Below are 18,796 nucleotides of genomic sequence, written 5' to 3' on the forward strand. Positions count from 1 at the left end.
CATCTGGAATGACCCCTTGACATAGTTAATGAAAATCAGGCATCCTCAGCTCTCATGGAAATTTTGACTGAGTTTTTAACTTTTTTAAATTAGGAAAACAAGATTAAAGAAAAACATTTTTCATCCAAACTTTAAGATAATTGTGCGTGTATGTATGTAGATGAATGTGTATACAAACACATACATATTCTTTCAGCTACAGAGATGTTAAATATACTTCTAAATTCCTGGTATTATTTCCATAATTTATCCATGAGTGCCCCATCATTATATATTTTACGTTCTTATTTTTCTTTTCATCCCTCATCCTGTTTCCTTTTGTAAGTATCCACCCTAATGTATTAATGTATTTAATTTAAGTGTTTTGCCTTATTCTTTCTTTGAAAAATGCAGTGATTTTATGTGTATATATGTGTGTATTTAATTATTATAAGTGGTATTGTGTTATTGAGCTCATTCTATTTCATACTTTTTTCTCTATAAATCACAATGATCTCATTTAATATATGAAAATAAGTTCATTGCTTCTGACTGCTGTACAATGTTCTGAAGTACTACATTTTACTTTTCCATTTTTCCTAGTTATAGAAATAGGGTTTGCCTCTAACTCTCAGCTATCACAATTATTCAAGAATTTCTCTTGCGGATAAGAGCAAGAGTTTCTCTTGGATATATCCTAATAAATTAGACTGTAGTTTATAGGGCATATGAGTTCTAAATTTTACCAGGTATAGTAAGCTTCTTGCCAGTGCATCATTTGATCATCTGTATAAAAAACCCAACCCTATCAACAGATCAACTCTTAGAAATAAAGTTCAGCAAAGTAGTTACATATAACACTGTAAACACATCTTGGTCCAGATCAATCTATTTAATCAATGCAACTCCAAACAAAGCTCAATAAGCAGATTATAAAATAAATTTGAAAAAATAAAGTACACAAATATCTAAGAGAATTATGAAAAACAAGAGTAAAGAAGGGGACCTGCTTACCTTATAAGATTTCACAAAACCCTATGAAGCAAAAGCAATAATAATAATAATAATAATAATAATAATAATAATAATAATAATAATAATAATGGCAACTAGAGAGATACTACTGGCTTATTAACAGACAACAGACCAGTGAAATTTCATAAAGAGCTTATAAACAGGTCAAGATACCTATGGGAACTTGGAATGAGTACCAGATGGAAAAAAATCAATAAGAAAAGTGTAGATTGTTCTGGAGCATGGCTCAGTATTTGGAAAATTTAAGTTGGAACCCTACCTTCTAATATATATAAAGATGCACTCTCTATACTTTAAAAATTTAATTTGAGAAACAAAAGTATAATGCTAATAGAAAAAAATATACTAGAAAATCCTTTTGAATTGGTTTGGGCAAGAATTTTTAAACAAGTTACTGAAAGCCCAATAATTAAAAGAAACTTTGATGTACTTGATAACAAAATTAAGAATTTCTGTTTAACAAGGTCATTTTAGACAAAATTACTCATCAATTAACTTTTATTTACATTTAAGGGAAATATTATCTTAAACAGAAAATATCTGTAAAGTCTGAAACTGAAATATGTATAGAACATAAAAGGAACTCCTACAAGTAAACACAATAAATGAAAAAGGAATCTAGGAAGAATCCTAGCTAACAAAATAAAGAAAATTCATGGAAAACAGAAAAAAAGGCAATACTAAAATTTTTAAAAGTTATACTTAATATTGTTAGAGTGAGAAGAGAACTTTCATCTGTGAATCAAGAATGAAATGTGAATTTAAAGAAAAAAACAAAGAACAAGAAAAAAAAATCCTTAGAAGTTAAAGATATAAAAATAAATGTCACTTTGTTAGCCACAATAGGAATTCACAATCTGTCACCTAGATTCCTGTTCACAGCCCCCAAGTACATTTACCAACGGAAGGCTGGGTTCCCTTGAGAAAGACCCTTGTATCAGTGCAGCAATTACATACTGCAAATATTCCTCCACGTCTTCCCTAAAGGAATTTGTGGCTATTTTGCTTTCCAGGAATTATTAGGCACTAGCTTTGCTGAAGCCATCAAAATGGGGCTTAAAATGGTGTGATGAAAACGGAATTTGGGGCTCAGTGTGTCTCACATTTAGTCCAGTGAGTCCACAAACCCACCCTGTGTTCACTTCTGAGTGCACAGTTGGAATACACATAATTGTACCTTGTAGAATCCCTGCAATGTTACCCCAACTCACGCAGTGAGGGCTATTGTGATACAGAGGACCAAACTGAAATCACTAAAATTACCTCTTCTTACAAAAATCATAAAAGAAAAGAATACCATACCTCTGGGGAATTGCTGAGATTAGGGCCATTATCAAAGATGAAAACTGAAGCTGTAGTGATTCCTAACAGCTCACCATTTAACTCACCCACTTAGCTGGTCCACAAAAACTGAGAAGGATTTCTAGAATGGTTATATTATCATAAACACAGTCAGAGGGTGACTCCTTTTACAGATGCTATTTTGGATGTGGTATTTTTATTAGAGCAAATCAAAATATGTCCTGGCATCTGCTATCCAGCTAATGATTTGTAAAATGCTTTTAACTCGCTAGCAATAACGAGGAAAATCAGAAATATTTCACTTTTAGCTGGCAAGGACAGCAGTACCCCTTCACTATTAGACCTCTGGGTAATTCTCCCACTCCATATCAAATAGGGACCTGGATCATCTGAACACCCTACAGGACATCATACTGATAATAAAATATTGATCATGTTATTCTAAGTGTCCTAGTAAGACAGGTACATGCATTTTGTGGAAAAACATATTAACATTTCAAGGGCTGGAAAATTCAGCAGAGTTTCTAGCTGGCCAGAAGTCCATATCTTATTGGTACATCCCTCTAATGTAACAAGCAAATTTTTGCGCCTAACATTCAGGAATAGGGACAATGTTTTTTGGCTTCCTTTGCATTACATATGCGGGTGTGTTGTTATAACCCATTTTGGAGTAGCCCAAAAGGGTTTCTGCATGAGAAAGAAAAGGCTGTAGAGCACATAAGTCTATTGTGCAAGTTTCTCTGACTTTCAGTCCTGATGACCCAGCTCATGAATGCTATTGTGCTTGAAGTGCCTGTGGTAAATAAAAATGTTCTATAGAGAAATTGGCAAACCCCATTAGAAGAATCATGGTATAGACACCAAAGTTTTGGAGCAAAGTCACACCTTCTTTTGTGGCAATCTGTTTGGTTTGCCTTGTAACTGGGTCCTGATAGAGACTACATACTTGACTATGAGCTACCAAGTTACTATGCAACCTGAGATGTTCATGATAAACTAAGTGCTATATGATCTACCAGCCCATAAGACTGGATCTGTATAGAAGAAACATATCATCAAGTGGAACAGATCTATTGGAAATCATGCTCAAGCAGCTGGGAAAAGCACAAGTAAGATGCTTGTAAAAGCAGTCCGTACATCACCTAGTCTTGCTACGTTGATACACCTACTTCAGTTAAAACTTACATCCTCATGGGAAATGACCAACTGATGAAGGATAAATAAAATCCAAGTCTAATTTATGTATAAGTCTGCACATTATGTAGATAACAACCAGAAGCGGACAGCCACTGCAATCAAGCCTCACTCAAGAGTGACAATAAAAAATAGTGTAAAAGTAAATGTTTCAGTGGGTTCAAGCATGGTACAGATCTATGCTAATTCACGGGCAATGACTAGTGGTGGCTGGCTTGGTCAGGGACAGAAATAATGAGACTGGTGACAAGGACATCTATTTAATGTCCAGGATAGATACTTAAAAACTTTCTACTCATATGAGCTCCTCATTGCTCCTGAGCCGTTTTGTAATGTTGCACCTGCATTGGCTTGGTTTTCATAGTAAATAAACGATGCTAAGGGCTGGATTTTGTTTTATTTTTCCAAAAATCAAATAAGTTGTCTGGTGGTGAAACAAGTGAACTTTAAGAACTTAAGATTTTCCTTAGCTGGATCTTATTTAAGAACCATCCTAGCCAAAGCATTCTGAATTCTCAAGAAGTGACTGCTGATTACTATAGGTGTTCAGAGAAAAAAAGGAAGGCTATTTTGCATTCAAGTTATATGCTAATTATTTTTAGCTGTAGCAAATAGCCAGCAATAGCCCAGATCTTTATCCTATTATTTATAGCCCATCTGAGGAGAGAATGAGGCATTTAGAAGCTCTATCCCAAAAGGAAAGAAACAGATTTTTAGATCATAGAGAATAAAGCTTTGCAAATACTGAATTCTCCATAAGGTATTTACTAGAGATAATTATTTGAATCAGTAAATGAATGTAAGATTCTGAATCTCAGTTCAATTTAACACTGACTGAGAATCTAGTAATTGCAAGTATAACATATATTAGTCAAACAAACACAAAATAAAATAATAAGTTCCTCAAATATGAATGTTTTTTTAAATCAACTTCCTATAATATCAATTATCGAGCAAAAGAACACTAATGAAGGCCATAATTTAACATGTGAAATAATGATGGGCCTAGTGGAATAAATGTGAATTAACAGAAGCAAGACCCTCAATGCTTATCATTTTGAATCAACAGATAGCCCAATATCCCACGTAAAAGATATAGACTCCTTTTTATCTAACTGTTTTTTTAAACAGATGCTAAACATGCATGAATACTTTTCACAATATGCATTTTCTTCCAATTTTGCACTGATTAATACCATAACGACTAGCTACAAGTGGAGTTAAAATTAATTAAAATTAAATAAAATAAAAAATTAATTTCTCAGTCATACTAGCCACACTTCAAGTGTTCACATATGCCTAGTGGCTCCCATATGTTATAAAAAATTTCCATTATCACAGACAGTTTTACTGGTTGCACAAGTTGAACCGATCTTCCTAATTAGTGGAATAGGAGGAGTCACTGATTTTTAAAGTGAATGAATGTTGATCTTTTTTCCTTCAATTGTGCATTTCATTCTATTAAATATATTCTATTCTGTTGTAAAATTAATGGCTTACTTTCTTTTTTCTCTTTCTGGTTGTAAAACAAATGTCTTACTTTCTTCTGTTGGCAAGTGTCTCTTCACCATTTCTTATAGTGATCTTCATTCCATGCTTCTCTTTGCTCCAATCAAAAGAACAACGGGGGCTTTGTGTAGGTGTTCTGACTGGACGGCCACAAATCTTATTTACCTTTTAAATTGAAAAAATCAAGACAGTTAGAAACTATGTTCCAGACTTTCTGAGAATGGTTGTTAGAGGCAAAAACAATGACAATATTAGCCTTTAATACAGATGTTTATTCATTTTTCAGAATGAGGGAATCAAATTATCTACATAAAATGGTACTCATGATAAATTGGTGCCAAACATATTTATATATTTTACATGTGTACATGTACAAAATACATGAATGAAAATACATGCAAAATCAGTAAGAGAATTGTATTAAAAATTGGTTTGCATGTATAAATAAGACTAATTAGCCAAAGCAGACATTATTTATGGTTTCTATTCATATATATTACTAAGCACATATTTATACTGATTTTGAAAATGAAATCATTTGCATTTGAATGGTATTTTTTCTAAATAGCTCTAAAGTCAAAAGTAAAACTCTTCTTAGTCTTTTTTAAGTCCTTAGAAATTAAATGAAAATATTTAGTATAAAGATCTCATTTGGTAATAGTTTTAAGTCTTCTTCCTCAATCTGGTTTGATATTTAGAATGTTTTATTAGTATGTGTATGTGTGTGTGTGTGTGTGTGTGTGTGTGTGTGTGTGTGTGTGTGTCTTTATATATATACTTTATTTAAAAGGTGGAAAATGCATTGATTTTCAAAAAATTACTTATCTTCCAAAGATCTTTGTTTAATTTCAATAGTTACCACTGAAAAATTAAGTATTTAATTAGACACATGATCATGTAAGCATCAAAATGACTCATATTACTATTACTCATACACTTGAAAAGACAGGGTAGTATAATTCATAAAAATAAAAATACAGTAAAAAATGCATCACCTGGGAATAGGGATATTTTGCTTCTCATCCTATTTTTTTTTCCTTTGTTAGCTCTGAGAGCTTGACAGAAAGTTACAGAAATTCTTTGAACTTGGTTTCCTTATATACAAGATGAGGAAGTTGAAGTTAATTATTCCAAAGTTCCCTCCAAATTCTAAATTTCTTTAATTTTCTGTACAGTGAGTAATAAGCTATGTACCAATTCACTTATTTTACCCATATTCATTTTGCTTTCAATATATGCAAAGCACATGTATTACATGCTTTAAGACATAAAGATGAGAAAATGAATGCTTTTCCTTAAAGAGCATACAATTTAGAAGGGATTAAAATTCCTTCCAAAAATCAAAATGAAAATCTGTGGGTCAAAAAAGTGGGGCTGACAAGGTGTTTTAGATGCCTAGAAGAAGGTAAGATTATTTCTATTTGTGGTCAATAGGTAAGAAGGATATCACAAAAGACTGCACAGAGAAGTTGGCATGAGACTTTGAGCATGTTTTGGGCCTGGATATGTTGAAGTTTATTTCAATTCAACCAAACTGTAAATAAACAATTATCTGTTGCACTCCCATTATGTTAGATTCTAGAGATACAAATAAGAATAAGATGTGGCCCCATCCACACAACTGAGAAGAGAAACAGATGTGTAAAGTAGCAACTGCAATACACCATGATAAGAGGAAATACAGAAATACATAGAAATAAGAACAGTCTAACAAATGCAAAGAAAATGAACAGATAACTCTCTTTGGAGTGTTCAGGGAAGACGGTCAGGAGATGATATCTACAGCAGTGTCTTAAAGATGAACTAGGAGTTTGTCAGGTAGACAGAACAGGGATGAATATTCCAAGAGACAGGAGAAAAGCAAAGAGTTGTACAACAACTTAACATGTATATATAGAAGAAGAAACAGTATAGCAGAAGATAATACAGGTGTGGGATAGACATAAAAATGCCATGATTAGGCTTGGATACCAAAGTAAAGAACATGCTATGGCACAAGGGTCTAACCAGGGAACTGGTAGCATAAGAATTCCATTAGAGAAAAATCACCATGACAGCAGTGTGGAAGGTAAGATAAAAGAAGAAACTCCTTCAGTTGAACCAGCCCAAAGTATCAGAAGAGTGAAAAAGAAAAAACAGATACAAGAAATCAAAGAAGACCTAAATAAATGGAAGGACATTGTGTTCATGGATTGGAAGACTAAATAGTGTTAAAATGTCAATTACACCCAAATGTATTTACAGATTAAATGTAATCCCAAACAAAATCCCGAGTCTACTTTGCAGAAATGGAAAAGCCAATCATCAAATTTATTTGGAAGGGTAAGGGGCCCCAAATAGCCAAAAACATCTTGAGAAAAAAGAATGGAGTTAGAGGATTCATATTTCCTAACTTTAAAGTGTATGACAAAGCTATAGTGGTCAAAACAGCATGGTGCCAGCATTAAGACAGATATACTGATCAATGGAATGGAATTGAGAGTTCATAAATAGAGCCTTACGTATATGGTCAATTGATTTTTTAATGCAATTTTATTGAGATATACTCACATACCATCTAATCCATTCAAAGTATATAATCAATGGCTCACAGTATCATTGCATATTTGTGCATTCATCACCAAAATCAATTTTCAAACGTTTTCATTACTCCAAAATAAAGAAAAAATGCACAAAATATTAAAAAGAACACCCCAAACCACACCATACCCTGTATCCCACCCATTATTTATATATTTTTATTATATTGTTATTCATCTGCAGATGCACTGATTAAAAGGGAGTATCAGTTACCAGGTTTTCACTATCACACAGTCAAATGATAAAAGCTAAAAAATTATCATCAAGAATCAAATCTTCTGGATTACTGCTCAACAGATTCATACATTTCCTTCTAGCTATTCTAATACACTAGAAACTAAAAAGGAATATCTATATAATGTGAAAGCATAACCACCATTGTGTGGTCAGTTGAACTTTGACTAGGCTGACAAATCCACTCAACTCAGATCACCTCAACAAATGGTGCTGCAAGAACTGGATATGATATCCAAAAGAATGAAAAAGGTCCCCTATCTCACACCTTACATAAAAATTAACCCAAAATGGATCAAGGACCTAAATATAAGAGCCAGGATCATAAAACTCTTAGAAGAAAATGTAGGGAAGCATCTTCAGGGTCTTGTGGTAGGCAGTGGTTTCTTAGACTTTACAGCCAAAGCACAAGCAATGAAAGAAAAAATGGATAAATAGGACCTCCTCAAAATTAAATATTTCTGTCTTCAAAGGACTTTGTCAAAAATTGAAAAAGCAGACTACAATGTGAGAAAATATCTGGAAACCACATATCCAATAAGGGTTTAGTAACCAGAATATACAAAGAAATTCTACAACTCAACAATAAGAAGACAAAGAATCCAATTAAAAAAATGAGGAAAAGATTTGAATAGATGCTTTTCCAAAGAGGAAATATAAATGGGTAAAGAGCACATGAAAAGATGCTCAATATCACTAGCTATTAGGGAAATGCAAATCAAAACCACAATGAGATATCATTTCACACCTACTAGAATGGCCACTATAAACACCACCACCACCACCACCAAAAAGAAACAGAAAACTACAAGTGCTGGAGAGGATGTGGAGAAATAGGAACACTTATTCACTGGTGATGGGAATGTAAAATAGTGCAGCCACTGTGGAAGAGTGTAGCAGTTCCTCAGGAATTGCTATATGATCCAGTAATCAGAAGAATTGAAGCAGGGATGCAAACAGGCATTTACACACCAATGATCATAGCAACATTATTCACAATAGCCAAAAGATGAAAACAACCCAAGTGTCCATAAATCAATGAATGGATAAGCAAAATGTGGTATATACACATACAGTGGAATATTATTCAGTTGTAAGAAAGAATGAAATCCTAATGCATGCAACAACAAGGATGAACCTTGAGGACATTATGTTGAGTTAAATAAGCCAGACACAAAAGTACAAATATTGTACTGTCTTACTAATATGAAATAATTATAATGAGCAAACTCATGGATCTGAAATCTAGAGTACAGGTTATCAGGAGATAGAATAAGGGTAGAGAATAGGGAACTGAAACTTAATTTGTGAAGAATTTTTAATAAGGTTGACTGTAAAGTTTAGAAATGGATAGAGGTGATGGTAGAACATTATTGTGAGTATAATTAACAGTACTGAATTATGGGTGTGATTGTGGTTGAAAGGGGGATGTTTAGGGTAGTGTATTTCACTAGAAAGAAAGCTAGAGGATAAAACATGGAACTGTCTAACATAGTGAACCCTGTTGTGGATGATTACTGTGGCTAATAATACAAATACAAGAATGTTCATCCATGAACTATAACAAACGCATGCCACTATTATAAGGTGTAAATAATAGGGTGGTATCTTGGAAAAATGCAACTAATGCAAACTCTGGACTACAGTTAACAGTAATACTCTAATATACTTTCATCAATTGCAGCAACAAAGATTCCATACCAATGTTAAGTGTCAATAATGGGGGCAAGTATAAGGGGTATGGGATTTTTCTTTTTGGAGCAATGAAAATGTTCTTAAATTGATTGTAGTGATGAATACACAACTCTGTGATTGTACCAATAGTCATTTATTGTGCACTTTGGATGGACTGTATGGTGAGTGAATAAAATTATTTAAAAAAGAAGCAGATACAAGTGAAGGAGAAAGAAAAAGTAGCATATCTAATGTTGATATAACAAAGATTAATAATGATAGACATAGGAAAACTCCTGAGAGAGGAGCTGCAAAAAAAAACATGGAAATAGCATAGAAAACGGATAAAAAATGTGGTTTGCTTGGAAAAAAAGTCACAAAGTATGGTGGTAAAAGAAAATAGTTTGAAAGGTAGATTGAAGATAGATTTTGAAGGGTTTTAATGCCAGGATAATAAGTTTTATTTATTAGACAAGAGCTCCATATAGCTGTTGAATGGAAAAGTAAAAGAGAACTGATATTTAGGAAATGAAACTGTCAGCACTCTCTAAGTTGAACTAGAGCAAGAAAGAACTATGGAAGGCAAGGAAACTGTTAATAGACTCCTGAAGTAGTCCTGAGGAAAGTTCTGAACTACAGTAGTGGCAGTATCCATGAAGAGAAGGATTTATATATTACAGATATATGAGAAGTAAAATCAACAGGACTCGTCAAATGATTGAAATGGAGAAGTCAGGAAGTGTAAGACCAAGGTTTGAAAGGATCAAAGAGGATTTCAATTCCTGAAGCTTAAAATTAGTGATAGTGAAGTGGAATTTTATTAGCAAAGTGTTAAAATATTCAAAGAAAAAAGGACAGTATCTTCTTCATCAGTGGTTCCTGATAATAAGGACCAAAAAAAGAAGGTATAAATTGATGACGGAGACTTCAACGATGAGATGACATTTTGAAATAAAGAACAGAGGGAAAGGAAAACAAACTCTGAAATCAGAACCCCATGTGATTAGCCATAAGGCTCTAGACAAATTAAGGAACCTCTATGAATCTCAGTTTTCTCTTCTTGAAACCTGAGAAAATACAACCACTTTGCAGTTGAGTTAAGAGAAAACTTTATCTCAACCTCTCTCTCTCCCACATTGGACCTCAGACCATAATCTGCTATTGAATATGTTTCCTAGCAATGCAGATGGAAAGCTGAGAAATACCAGGCTTATAAAATCTTCATCTGCATTACCACCTTGGCAATTTTTTTTACAAATACAAAGGAAAATGCACTAGCCATAGACTTATAAGGTATTTTTTATTGTATCCAAAGATAAAAGCATATACAGCAGATTCCAATAAATACAAATAAAGTTCAAACCCTTATATTGTTGACTTGTTATCAGGGAGTTGTACTTCACACTTTATTGAAAGGGAATAGAAAACCATCTGTTACCAGAACCTTAGCCTGTCACCTTAGATCCCCTGAGCTGAGATGATTGGGTGACACAATTCAATACTAGCACCTTCTTGGTATTGAAAAAATCCTCACACTTACTTTGACAATTTTTCATCTTTGACTTATACTGCAATTTCCTCCTTATTCTCCTCCGTGGTTTCTACTGTTCTTTCTGGCAATTTGTCTGAAGTGTCTCAGAAACAATTGTTTTCCTCCCTAATGCTTACCTACTCCTGCTTTAAGTCCCATCACTGGCTTCCCACTGATTTTCAACTTCCCTTCTCACCTTGAAATGACTTTTAGTTGCTCCTGACCCATATTACTTCTCCCATTTGAACAAGCATTTGTTTCAACAACTCCTAGGCACTCAGTACACTAACAAAAACTGTTCCCATTCTCACTGTAATCCTGGCACAAAACTATAAACTTATACAAAAGTATAAACTTATCTTTAGAGTTTCTGACCAATCGCTCAACCAAATCTTCAAATATTCAAAAGTTTTCTACTGATAATCCCAAAACATTTTGTAAAAATGTCTATTCATGGTTGACTCACATAAGCAGAGCCTCCACTTTTCTTTTGCAATGGTCCTTTCTAATATTTATTAAGAATAATACAAACTGAAAAGCAAAGACTATAGAGGCTCTATTTATATTTTTTAAACATCACTGTTTCAGAGGATAAGGCAAAGGCACACTTCATAGCACCTTGTATGTAAAGGGAAACTGATTGCTTTTCTTCAGGTCAGGCTTAGGAAGCTTGGTGTTAAAATGAGGGGCAATAAACTGAAATTTACAGAAAGAATTTCCCAGCAAGCATGCTTGAAAACAAACAACAACAACAATAGATGAAATGAGAAACAAGGTAGTTTGGAGGAAAATATGTTGTGCTCCACTGTATTAAAATTACTTTTAAACCATCAGTAAGAAGTGCACTATTGGAAATTTTTCCAGTTCTAAAAACAAATTTGAGTTTACTTATTCTGTCCAAGTTCCCTTATGATCCATAAGAGTAATTTGCAAAAGAGATAGGTGGTATTAGGGGTAAAATCTGTTACCACACATCAGAATGAAGCTAACTTTTTCAGAAAGAGATGGAATCCAGAACCTTAACTTTATTCTGTGACAACAAACCTAGAAAAGGAGGTTGAGATCATAGGAGCCCTTAAGTGCCAGATTCATAGGTTTGGACGTCATTTTGCGGATGGTTCAAGAAAGTTCAAGAGGAAAATCTTTCAGAGACAGTAGAGGAAAGTAGAATCAGATAATATACAAAAGAGGAGGTGATGGGCAAGATGGAAACCATGAAGCCAGATATGAGGGTCTCAATATATTTCAGAGACATGATACTGGCTTTGCTAAGGGTGGTCTATAGGACCAAGATCCAGCTGGAAAAAGCATGTATTTTGAAGGTACAGGCAGCAGGTTTAAGGATGGATTAACTATGCCAGGTAAAAGAAATAGTGGGTTCAAGAATGATTTCTAGGATTTTTTGGCAAAAGCAACTGGGCAAATGGAAGTACCAGTAAGTGAGACAAAGGAAACTACCAGAATAATGGGTTTGAGGGAAAATTAAAAGTCTCTTTTGGACATGTTTGGTTTTATATGATGATTTTTCATCCAAGATGAGCTGTCTAGTAGGCTGTTAGATATATGAGCTGAAAACTCAAGGGAGAGGTCAGACAAGACACATAAATGTGGGATTCAACAGCATGTCCATGGAATGAATATAGATGGAGGAAAGTGCTATAGACTGGTACCTGGGGCACTCCAGCACTTAGATGTTGAGACAAGGAGTTAAAAGTTGAAAAAGATTCTGAGAAAAAAACTTTCAGGGATGTAGGAGAAAACCCAGGAGATTGGATTATCTCAAAAACCAAAAGAAGAAAGTGTTTTTAAGAAGGAGGAAATGATCAAATATGCCAAAAACTATTGACAGTTCAAGTAAGATGAGGACTGAAAATTAACAATTGGGTCTTATGAGAAAAAGTCCATTGGTGACTTGTAAAAAGTGTAGTGTCAATAAAGGATAGGGCAGAGAGCATAGTGATCACTGGGGTTGCAAGAGATAAGGAAAAATAACAAATCAGAGACCGAGAATACACAAATCTTTCATGCAATTTGGAAGAAAGGAGAGCAAATTTATCAGGCAGAGCCCAGAGAAGGCATGGAGTCAAGTAAATTTTTATTTTGTTTTGTTTTGATTTGTTTTAGGACTCTAGATATTACAACATAATTGTATGCCTAGTGGTAGAAATCCTGTTTCTGATAATATGATCCAAGACACTTTTATTTCAGAGCAAGAGAGACAATGTTCTTCATCACATGAGGTGCCAGGGAGATGTGGCTTAAACAAATAAGCTGAACTTAAACACCTTTACTTCTGAAATTATTCATAGCTGATTAGAACTTTGTGCACATTAACTAGAGATACTAGATCATAGATTGTAAATTGTGTAAGGAGGGAAGTAGGGACATAAACAAGTTGGGGGGAGGAGGGTAAGCACATTGTAATTTTCTATGAGATAATGTATTTTTTGGATTAGAAATACAAGTATAAGTGAGCTGAAATGGTAGGAAGTGATGATAATAAAATAAAATATTTGGATTGCAGATTTCAGAGATGGTCCAGATATTAGCAATGGGTTTGGGAAATCAAGGAGGGATCAGTGATAGAGTCAGATTATGAGATATACAGACTGATTAATGATCCTGGGTGATCTTAGAGTCTTAGACTTCTGATAGTGACAAACGTAAATGGGAAAGCAAACCATAATGGGGTTTTGATCCTAGAAATCAGAGCATGCATGAAGGATTGTGGCAGCTTGAAGATCTGAGCAGGATGGCCAAGCCCCTGGTGGCAGGCAGCAGGAAGCTGTCTCATATGGCAAGTGGCAGTTGCAGATTTTAGGAGAAAATACACTATGTGACCTCAAGCAAATAACTTATCAGTTCTGCCCATCATCTGACATTTGTAAAATGGACATACCAAATGCACAGTGCAGCTGTGGGGATTTTTGAATCATTGGTGGAAAGAAAAAGAGAGGAAGCCTTGGTGGGGGAAGGAGAGGAGATGAGAAAGAATTCTAAAAAGGGTACATTAACTTGATTATGCTGAGCAAATCTTGATTCAATTATGTTTTTCAATATAGACTCTAGGAAAATAACTATATTTTCATTCCATGTGACCATTGGTCCTTGGGACATTTTAAATCCCCACAAGTTAGCCTGATATTCCACAAACTATTGGGCTCTGCCACACGAGAAAGTGGCCAGCCAGTACGACCTCAGTATTGAAGGTGTTGAGAAACCACGAGGCGGCACAGAAAATTGGGAATAAAGTTGAATGAGGAGATTGAAAAGCTACATAAATAACCCTTGGCATTTAAAACCAAAATATATCATTAAATTTACCAGCTCAAGTAAGAACCCTAAATTGAAAAAAAGTGGATATTTTAAAAATAGATAATTAAAAAGGAAAAGAAAGGACAATAAATCAAAATGGCCATATTTCTCTCTACCATTTCAAAGCCAAAAATGTAAGAAAATGCTTTAGAAATGGTATCAGATAGATACCATCTGGTATCAGATATAAAATAGAGGTTAAAAATGTTCAAACAAATACTGTTCCTCTGCTTTCATCAGTTCTCTTGAGTTTTCACTTCTCTTCCCCTGCACTGGAATTTCTATCACTCTAGAGGCTCTTTCATTAGCTTTTCCTTGGACAGATGCAAGAGATTCCCTGCTGACTTTCTTTGCAACAGATTCTACCAGCTCTAATTCATCCAGCTGTCCAGATCATACTGCATACAGTTCCAATCATGCTCTCTCTCTGATTCAAAGCATTTAGTGGTTCATCCCATTTCCTAATGAGTACAAACCAAAGCATTTCATATGATATCGCAGTTGAACCTAGAAGTCTCCCAGCACATCCCTTTAACCATGATATGCTTCAGCTAAATTGCGTTACTCATAGTTTCCAGACTTACCCTGTACTTTTCATTCTCTATAATTTTCTTCTTCTTTTCTTGTCTAAATATTCTCATCTTTCAGGTTCAGTTAAAATAACATCTGTGAAATTAAGCCACACTTGATCTCTTAACTTGAGGTTATTTATCCATCTTGCAAGCATTTGGTATGTATATCTCCAACAGTATGTGTCCTGTTGCAGTTTGGAGTATAGCAAAGGATGTATTTTTGTTTCGTTTTGTTTTAAGTAGTTCCTTATACTCATCAATTTCTTAGTTTCCAAGCTGCTATGACAAATGTCACACAATGGGTTGGCTTAAACAATTGGAATTAATTGTCTCACAGTTTCAGAGGTTAGAAGGCTTGCTTCCTCCCAGGGTCAATAAAGTTTTGGCACTGGCTTGCTGGAAATTCTTGGGATTCCTTGGCTTTCCCATCACATGGCAATGTCCTCTCCTTTCTCCTCCATTTCCTCTGACTTCCAACTTCTGGCCCCTCCCTGTGGCTTCTCTTTATAAAGTCCCCAGTAATCAGGTAAGACCTGCCCTCATTAAGCTGGGCCACACCTTAACTGAAAATAACATCTTCAAGAGGTTTTATTTACAATGGATTCATATCCACAGGGACCTCAATTAAGAACATGTCTACATTAGGGTAATAATTCGACCTACCACAATACTTTCTCACCTAGAGCAAATGAAATAATATTTTTCTTCTCAACTACCTCATTTGTTGAAAAACATCAAATGATAACTCAGGGAATAAGTCAAATTACCCTTTTATAGAGTGTCCAAAGTGCAACATTGTGCCTTCCTGCTTATCACACTGAGAAGAGATAAGCTTTTCTGCCATTTTTGTCGTGTCTACTGACCTATAACTAACATATTGTGTAACATTCATATCGCTCAGTTAGAAAGGAGTTAACAGAGAAGCTGCAAACTGGTAAAATTGTTTAAACATATTTAATAGTCACATGCTTATTATTCAGAATAGTTGAGGAATTAAGAAAAAAACAAACAACCCAATGGGAAAAAATAGTGGGCAAAGGACATGCCTAGGTCACAGAAAAAAAGTATGAATGGCATTGAACATATGAAAGCTGATCAATCTCAGTTCTTATCTGTGAAATAAAAAATAATTTTTACTTACACACTTCAAAATATTTTAAAAAGAGACAGTATCAATTATATGCAAAGGTGTGGGGAAGCAGTTGATCTCCACTGCTAGTATCCACTGCTAGTGTGAGTGTAAACTGGTACACTCACTGTTGCAGGGGTAGGAGGGCACAGATTTGACTATTTTTGTTTTTCAGTCTATACTCTATACAGGCCAGTAATTAAACTTAATTGTATCTCACCTAAACACTTATGAACAAGGAGACATGCCCTAAGTATGCACAAAAAGCATTTATTTTTACAGTGAAAAAGTGGAAACTAATGCCCATCATTCTTTAATGACTACATAATTATACTGTATTGTATTTATGACTACTATGCAACCATTAAAAGAAAACTATCATCAAGAAATATTATTCTAAGTGAAAAAAATTGAAAAATCATAGGTAAGGTAAGATGCTATTCAAATAAAGAAAGTACATATTTCTATTGTTACATCTATTTATGCATATAAATGCATAGATGGATACAAAACCAACTGTTAATGGTGGGCAGCTCCAGAGAGGGGAAAGCAAATGGGCTGAGATATAACCTTCCATAACATTCTCCTCACTTTTACAAATATTTACAAGCAGAATTACACATATAAATGTATTTTATTCTCAATTGTCTGATTTTACTAAATTAGAATTATACTCTACAGGTGTCCACAAAACTTTCTTTTGTCACTTAAATATCACTTACATCATAAGCATACTCAGGATTCAGTAGATATACACAAAATGCAGGTTTTATGTTTTCTAATTTATTTTGGTATGTGTAAATACATGATATACACACTGCTCTAGTTCACTAATGCTGCTGGAATGCAAAACACCAGAAATGTATTGGCTTTTATAAAAGGGGTTTATTTGGTTACACAGTTACAGTCTTAAGGCCATAAAGGGTCCAAGGTAACACATCAGCAGTTGGGTACCTTCACTGGAGAATGGCCAATGGTTCCTGGAAAACCTCTGTTAGCTGGGAAGGCACATGGCTGGCATCTGCTCCAAAGTTCTGGTTTCAAAACGGCTTTCTCCCAGGACGTTCCTCTCTAGGCTGCAGTTCCTCAAAAATGTCACTCTTAGTCGCACTTGGGATATTTGCCCTCTCTCAGCTTCTCCGGAGCAAGAGTCTGCCTTCAACGGCTGTCTTCAAACTGTCTCTCTTCTGCAGCTCCTGTGCTTTCTTCAAAGTGACCCTCTTGGCTGTAGCAACTTGCTCCTTCTGTCTGATCTTATACAGTGCTCCAGTAATTTGATTCAGAACCACCCTGAATGGGCGGGCCAACACCTCCATGGAAATTATCCAATCAGAGTCACTACCCACAGTTGGGTGGGGCACATCTCCATGGAAACACTCAAAGAATTACAATCTAATTAACAATGATAGGTCTGCCCACACAAGATTACATCAAAGATAATGGCGTTTGGGGGACATAATATGTTCAAACTGGCACACACAGTAACACACATTCATATTATTTTTCACAAATGCAATCATATAACACATGCTGGGTTCTATTTTTTTTAATGCTATGGGGTGTTTTATTTTTTTACTATTATTTTGCTTCCTTGTCTAACTTCCACTCTCCATATTACCTCCACTCATATTTCTCCCTTCCTAGGTAAACAAGTACAGCAAATCATTATGCAACCTTTGCTACCTTTCTTCATGTTCATGTGTTCACGAACTTTTCACATACACACATTCATACACACACATACATGCATGCATAGGTATCTATAAACATAAAGAGTCTGTTTAAAAATGGAATGCTTTACAAAAATAGAATCACATTACATATGCTTCTACTCATTTCTCATTCTCAATCCTATAACACATAAAATGTGTTTATCTCAAACACATAAAATTTGGTTCACATAAATTGATACAGATGGAATTCATTATATATGATGCCTATATAATATTCCATGATGTGTCTGTATCCTAATTTATTCAACACTCCTCATTGCTAGATATTTATTTGTTTCCAGTTTTATGATTAGAGCATAGTGTTTTTATGTCAGTATAATAGAGCACCAGGAATTTTTTGTTGAGTAAAATTCTGTAAAGAACTCCAGAGTATCTGGGGTAGGAGGGGAATTATTGGTGAGAGAATAGGACTGAGAGATGTGTGGCAGTGAGACATACAGTCCTGTTGATTACATTAAACAGATGTTCCAAGGCTATAATTGAAGGAGTTTAAACCTTGAGAAAAAGAGGTAATAACTAAAATTTACAGAGTAATTCTCATGATTTCTATGGGGGTGGGGGTGGGGTAAGGGGAGGAGGAATTGAATGGGATGAGACAAATTAGGACACAACTTCCTGAAATCATCCAAGCAACAAATAATGGTTGGTGGTAGAAAGGAGAGACCCTGACATACCTGAGGTATAGTTAGCATTTAAAATCAGTAAGACTCAGGATTGGAATTATGGTGGTGATAAAAGAGGCATCAGGAATAATTCCTAGGTTTCTGGATTATACAACTGGGTGGATGTACTGAGTTCAAAGATAACAAAGAACAACCAAATTTGGTAAACAAGATCATGAAGTTTAGTTCTAGACATATGGGTTTTGAGGTGTCTCTGGGACAATCTGGGAGAAAGTATCAGGTAAAAAACTGGCTATATAGGTCTGGTATTCATAGATTGTCTTGGATAACATAAATAAAGTGGTAATTGAAACTGACATAACATAAATAAAGTGGTAAATAACATA

The 18,796-nt window shown here is 34.7% G+C and overlaps 1 protein-coding gene across 4 annotated transcripts in view; it reads right to left on the reverse strand.

The window, feature by feature from the left end:
• GPC5 (glypican 5) overlaps positions 1–18,796 on the reverse strand; it is a 1,661,658-nt gene that overhangs the window by 1,253,899 nt on the left and 388,963 nt on the right. For all 4 annotated transcript variants that reach the window (XM_037799997.1, XM_037799998.1, XM_037799999.1 and 1 more), the window contains exon 4: positions 5,051–5,184. In XM_037799997.1, coding sequence (XP_037655925.1) covers positions 5,051–5,184 — 134 coding nt within the window. The remainder of the gene's footprint in view (positions 1–5,050; positions 5,185–18,796) is intronic.

The sequence above is a fragment of the Choloepus didactylus genome, chromosome 12, assembly GCF_015220235.1.
Source record: "Choloepus didactylus isolate mChoDid1 chromosome 12, mChoDid1.pri, whole genome shotgun sequence".
NCBI lineage: Eukaryota > Metazoa > Chordata > Mammalia > Pilosa > Megalonychidae > Choloepus > Choloepus didactylus.